Source organism: Papaver somniferum, chromosome 1 (genome assembly GCF_003573695.1).
Source record: "Papaver somniferum cultivar HN1 chromosome 1, ASM357369v1, whole genome shotgun sequence".
In the NCBI taxonomy this organism is placed as follows: Eukaryota; Viridiplantae; Streptophyta; class Magnoliopsida; order Ranunculales; family Papaveraceae; genus Papaver; species Papaver somniferum.
This window is the reverse complement of record NC_039358.1, coordinates 136,677,469-136,684,101: the sequence shown is the minus strand read 5'-3', so window position 1 is coordinate 136,684,101 and position 6,633 is coordinate 136,677,469. Positions and strand designations below refer to the sequence as shown.

The window sequence follows — 6,633 nt, the reverse complement described above, 5'->3', positions numbered from 1 at the left end:
CCTCCACATTCATAGGCGGTCCTCATAACATGTACGAGATATATCAAGACTCAATGGCCATCACCAGGTAGAATCTCTTTTGTTGTTTGTTAATTCTCTGAATTCGATGCCTTTAAATTTCGTTGTTTTTATATGTTGATCTTCAATGTTTCCTAAACAATGAGAACTAAGTAAAATGTCATAATAAACAGATAGAGATATTGTATGAACTTCAGCGAGTGATAATAACCACTATAATTAGTTATATCTCAGTAGGGATGATCTAATTTTGTGGATTGGTTTTGTTCTACTCCAGTGTGAAGACAAACCTCACATATTAGAAGTTGGCTGAATTCTAATCAAGTAATCAGTTAGTCATGGTAGAAAGCAGTTTCATTTCATAACTTGGTTCGCTTTTGTGTTTGGATTTTGATCTAGTTGTTAATTAATTGTGTATTAGTTGTTAACTTGGTCGAGAAAATGGCTATAAATTGTTATCATGCCTATAACAAGTAGTTGGTATGGGGTTATGGTTGCAGAATTTTCTTGCGCAGTATCTGACTAATGTTCTGGCCTTAGTATTGCTTTAGTGAGACCATATTGAGTTAGTTTTTAGTGTATTTACATCGTTGTTGTGTGCTTGAAACTTATGGATCATTGTTGCTATTTCTTCAAATCTGAATATAAAAATTTGGGTAGAAATTGAATGTTAAAAAATTGTTAATAAAACTCCCTTTTTTTTGCTAAGGTACAACCATCATCCGGATATCTTCCTCACCGTGACGGAAAATCCACGATGGGAAGAAATTACAAGTGCTCTGTTTGAGAACCAACAACCGCACAATAAGAATGATTTGGTGGCAAGGGTGTTTGAGCTCAAACGCAAGGCACTAATTAAAGAAATAGAAGAGAAGAAAGTGTTTGGCGGGGTGGTTGGATTTGTTTACACAATAGAGTTTCAGAAGAGGGGTTTGCCGCATATGCACATGTTGATTTTTCTGGACAATGAAGATAAAATACATACTCCGAAGCAAGTGGATAACATGGTATGTGCAGAATTCCCAGATGAAAAAAAGGAAACCAAACTTTCCAGACAATACAAAGATACATAGTGCATGTACCATGCGGTGCTAGGAAACCAAGTGCAAGTTGCATGGATGGCGGCAGGTGCACCAAAGACTATCTGAAACAATATGCAGAATCAACTTCAATTAGTGAGAATGGATATCCTGTCTACCGCCGACGCAATGATGGCCGGGTTTTCCGGTGTCGTAACCAGTCATACACTAATATGGATGTGGTCCTTTTCAATCCACATCTTACCAGGATGTTTGACTGCCATATCAATGTCGAGGTCTATTCTACTGTCCGAGTTGTGAAGTACATACACAAGTATATCTACAAGGTACATGACTTGACCATTATGGTTGTTGGTGGTGGACCCAACAAGATTCTTCAATATCTAAATGCAAGGTATATAGGAGTACCTGAGGCATCTTGGCGTTTACTTGGAAATCGTTTACAAAAAGTGAAGCCCAAAGTACAGCGGCTAGCAGTACATCTTCCGGGCAAGCAACGTGTTATTTACGATCCAGATGATACAGTCAAAGTATTTTTAGGACAAGGAAGAAAATGTAGTAACCACGTTGATGGGGTATTTTGACTACAACAGGTTAGTTTCAAAATTTTCTTTCTAATGCATCTTTTCACGATCTTATGTCTTTCTGCTTTATTTTTGCATCATATTTTTTCCGTTGCCTCTATCTTGCATCATGTTAGATCTATTCTCTAAAGTAAACCAGATCCGGTCATGCCATTTTTAAACCTTTAATCAAGTCTAGGTGAATCATCCAATTGTAATGGCATGGTCAGGGACATATTCTAAAGTTTCTAGGTGTTACAGGTTAAATCTAGAAGATGAGGCATATACCTACCAAGACTTCCCGCAAAAGTTTGTATAGTCGGGTAAGATACGGTCTTCAATTTTGATAGAGCACTGCTCGGTCGAACTCGCAAGCGTTGCTATCTCAAGCTTGTTTGTCAAGTTTAATTTCCAAAACTATAAGTCTTGATTTCTAGTTTACTTATAGCTAAGTCTCGGATTAGGATAGAAAGTGTAGTTGAGCATTAAACTTCACGGCGTTCATCGATTGAAGACGGAGAACTACTAAGGAGAGATTGTGAAACTTCATCAACAAAAGGTATGTGGAGACTTGAACTCATCTATCACTCAAAAGTCTAGTTACTCTGTCTCCTATTTGAGACAAAAGTTGTATATCTGTATAGACTTCAATTATACACATTTAATATTTCGAGCTGAGTTTAACTCGCTTACATATTTCTCGAAATATGTGTTCGTAAGCTTTCGCTTTAACCAAGTTCATCTTATATTCTTGACGAAAGTCAAAAGATAATCATGGGAAAATCGCCTGGTAACATGTTACATGATTTGTGTGAGACAGTCATTTGATGTATACTCGGAATATTTCGTATTGATCATTCGATCACTTGAAAATTGCTTTGAAGCTAATAGTTTGTGTGAGACAGCTATTCCCGTCTTCCAAAAATGTTTCAATGGTTGAAATGAGAGTTTAGAACAATTGGATTTAAGCATAGTATGTGTACTTGCATATATATAATCCATGTCCGGCAACCAATGTATGCATACCCGTACGCGCACTTGTTGGTTTAGTGAAAGTCCGGGAACCTGGTATGCATACCGGTAAGCGTACTAGCGTAAGGTTCAGGTCCGGGAATTTCTGCTGAGTTTGGAAGGTATGCGTACCAGTTCGCGTACTGGCGAACCCAAACTTAGTCCCCCCACTTAGGTATGCATACCTAAGTGGATGATGTTCTAAAATCGCTTTGTTCATGAACTAATACATTTACATATTAAGGAATGCAATCTTTTGCAAACCGTGGCTATAATGTTCATGACTTGGTTCGATTGAATCAAAATCGATTTTGCTCCAATTGTGTCTTGTATACTTATATGAGAATATAAACAATTGAACTAGTCTAGAACTAGTTTCATTTGAGTCATTTGAACTAGTTATGGTTAAGATGAAAAAGGTTGATATGAACATATATCTAACTTCGGTTAACTATTTGTGAGCCAACAAGGTGTACACGTTTAGGTACGGTTACTCATATCTAAATGAAGGAACATTTCATTTTTGTGTAATAAGCTAAGTTCGATCTAACGGTTGAAAGATATTAGCTTGAATCTAATCAGGTTTTCATCTAACGGTGAATATTGAATGCTTTGTTACCAAGGTAACATTGATTGCAAACCCTGATTTGAAGATTATATATAGGAGAACTCTAGCAACTAGAAAACCTAATCCCCACACCTTCTGTGTGATACTAGTTGCGGCTAGAGTCGACTCTCCTTTAACCTTAGTTTTTTCACGAAACCCTGTTGGTTAACGACTTGAAGACTTCACAGGGATTGTGAAGCCAGACCCAACTATTTTATATGTATTTGCGTGTTCTGATCTTATTGTTTCTATCGTATTGAGTACTATCTTCTTTAAGATTGGCTCGAAATTTAATCTCCGATAGGCAAGATAAAAAGTAGTCACAAACATCTTCGTCTCATCGTTTGTGATTCCATAATATCTTGTCTCGCTACCATACGATTATGATTATTGTGAGGTGATTGATATTTCTAGGCTGTTCTTCGGGAATATAAGTCTGGTATATCAATTGGTTCATGTTCACCTTGATTTATCCAAAGACGGAGCAAAACTCATATATTTATTTGTGGGAGAGATATTTATCTATTCAATAGACTTTTCTGTGTGAGACATATTTGCTTATCAAGTCTTCGACTTTGGTTCGCAGCAACTCTTAGTTGTGGGTGAGATCAGCTAACGGAATCAAGTGCGTAGACTCCTGCTGGGATTCAGAGACGTAAGCAGCGCAACTGTACCTTGATCAGTGCGAGATTGGTTAGGGCTCAACTACATTCCAGTCCGAAGTTAACTTGGAGTAGGCTAGTGTCTGTAGTGGCTTAATACATTGTGGTGTTCAAATCTGGACTAACTCCCGGGGGTTTTCTGCATTTGCGGTTTCCTCGTTGACAAAATTTCTGGCGTATGTGTTATTTCTTTTTTGCATTATATTTTGTTATATTATAGAAATATCACAGTTTGTGTGTAAGTTCAATCAATTGTGAATCCAACCTTTTGTTGTTGATTAAATTGATTGACACTTGGATATTGGTTTTTGATACCGTCCAAGTTATTTCTTATAATCAATAAGGCTTGCAAATTCCTATTTGTTTGATTTCAGATTGAGTTGAGAAATTGAGATATAACTCTTGGATATATTTCCACTGATTGAGTCTGACTGTCTAGTTGATTCTCTTGGAATTATATTGGAGTTGTCCATACAGATTGCTAAGTGAAATATTTGGTGTGGTTGTTGTACCCCCACTTTTTCAATTGGTATTAGAGCAGGCAAACACGTTTGAGACCTCATAAATCTGTGTTTGTAGTGATCTGACTATGGACGATAATGTCTCCAACAACGCATCACCAGTTCAGAAACATTCTAACTTGGTTCAAAACCTTGAATCACCAGAGAAATCTCTCACATCTTCTCCCTTTTCCGAAGCTGCTTTCAACTGGGAAAATTTCCTAGATGAACGGTTAGATGAGCTTTCATATGAAAGTGATTCAGAAGAGGGACAAGATATTGATGAGGAAATCTCACAATATATCAAGCTTTTTGACCATATCATAAAGAAAAAAGGGTCAACATCTTGCTTGGCTGAATATTTGACTCCTCTCTGTCAAGAAAACAGGAAACTTAGAAAACTCTTTAAGGGATATGATTGTGGTTGCAAAATTTTACAATATCTTCTTAAAGATCGTGAAGAAGATGTGCGTTCAAAATATTATGAGTATGGTAATCTTCATCGAAATATCTTTGTGTTAAAAGAAAGACATGCAGAAACTGAAGCAAGATATGGCTCTCAACAAAAATGTTTTAATGACAGATAAATCAGCTTTCTCACCAGAGAAAAACAATTGGAGGTTGATCTAGCTGCTTCTCTTGATAAGATCAAATCACTGGAAGAGAACCTGAAAATATTCAAGGCTAGTTCTACAAAATTATCCACTATGCTAGGAGCATCTAAAGAACATCGTGACACACGTGGTCTGGGCTATAAAGGAATAGACGCTCCAAGTGCTGGTAAGATCAATTTTGTTCGTGCTAATGGAAAACTACCTAGTGAAGATTTCACTGCTATCAAAAGTGAAAGACTATCTTCAACAACTGATGATCCTAAGGACAACAAGTGTCAACCTTCAAAAACAACCCAGAGGAGAACAGTCAAAAACATTCAGTTCCATTGTTATTATTATGGAAAAAAGGGTCACATCGAAAGGAGATGTCATCTTCGTTTACGGAATGAAAAACTTCATAACATTCTTGTCTGGATGTCTAAAGAAGTAATCAAACCTGCTTATCAGTGTACAGTCAGAAGTCCATCACACAAAAAGTGTTGTAATGGGCCAATTCCTGATTGTGAATATAACACAACTTCTGCTTACAATCATAAAAAGAACAATGCTATATGGATGACTGATAATTCTGATAGGTCTGTAAAGAAAAAAAGGTTTCGAAGAAATAAAAAAATCTTCAAACTCCTCTCTTTCCCTCAATGATGATCTTGTTTCCAAAATGGGTGTTCCTGATTATATTCACATCAATAATCGTGTTTCGGAACTCAAGACTTGTATCAACAGTCCCAAGCGCAAGATCAAGAAGGCGAGAAGAGCAGTTGTTTCAGGTAACTCTTGTCCTTCTCTTGTTAATTCTTTTGAAGTTTCTCATAAGACTTCTGTTTTCTGTCAAGAAAAAGAAAAGGAAAATATAAATACCCTTGATGAGCTTCATGCTCATCAAATTACAACTTGACCATTTTCTTATGTGTATCCTCTTTGAGACCATGAGGAGATCCACATAACTCTCAAGAAGTTGTTCCTTTCTTGAAATGATCTGTGTTGTATTATTGTTGGCTTTGATCTTTCTTTTGAGCCTTGATCCGAATAGTTATCGTGTTTTGTTCGTCTGATGCTTTATTTTAAAACTTCAGTTTGTTCTTCCTTAATGACAGTTGATTTCCAACCTTGGGTTGTAATCTTTATGAGCCAAAGTTTCCTGTCATTTGCTCAGAACTTGTTTTTTCTCTGTCAAAACATGCTTCTAAACGAGTAGCTCCTTTGGTTCCCTGGTTTTTGATTTCTGGGTCATAACCATGAACACTGTGCACCCGACCCGTTACCGAACGCTTACAAGTAACCCTAGGGTTGCCTTGTGAAAATCTCTTATAAATATATATCAAGGATTTATTTTGATATATACTCGTTCAGTAACATCAAGACTTTTCTTGGAATTTTGGTGTGCAATGGAAGAATGCAAAAAGGAAGACAAACTTGATGATGCCAAGGTTTTTGAACTTCACGAAGAACCCATCTCCGAAATTTTGTTTCAAGAAGTTGATCATGAAAAAGATCTTCCAGTCCAGATATCTCTTCAATTGGTTGGAAATCTTCTTCAAGATTTTGAGGTCGTATGTGAACAACTTGAAATTGCTTCAAGGAACCTTTCTTTTCTGAAAAAAGAACTGAAGAGGGCATC

The 6,633-nt window shown here is 36.7% G+C and overlaps 1 protein-coding gene across 1 annotated transcript; it reads left to right on the top strand.

Annotated features, from left to right (window-relative positions):
- Nucleotides 1-1,132: 1,132 nt before the first annotated feature.
- LOC113351174 lies at nt 1,133-1,642 on the top strand. Its single transcript, XM_026595211.1, has one exon. It carries the CDS (start codon nt 1,133-1,135, stop codon nt 1,640-1,642), a length of 510 nt encoding a protein of 169 aa, XP_026450996.1.
- The last annotated feature ends 4,991 nt before the right edge of the window (nt 1,643-6,633 follow it).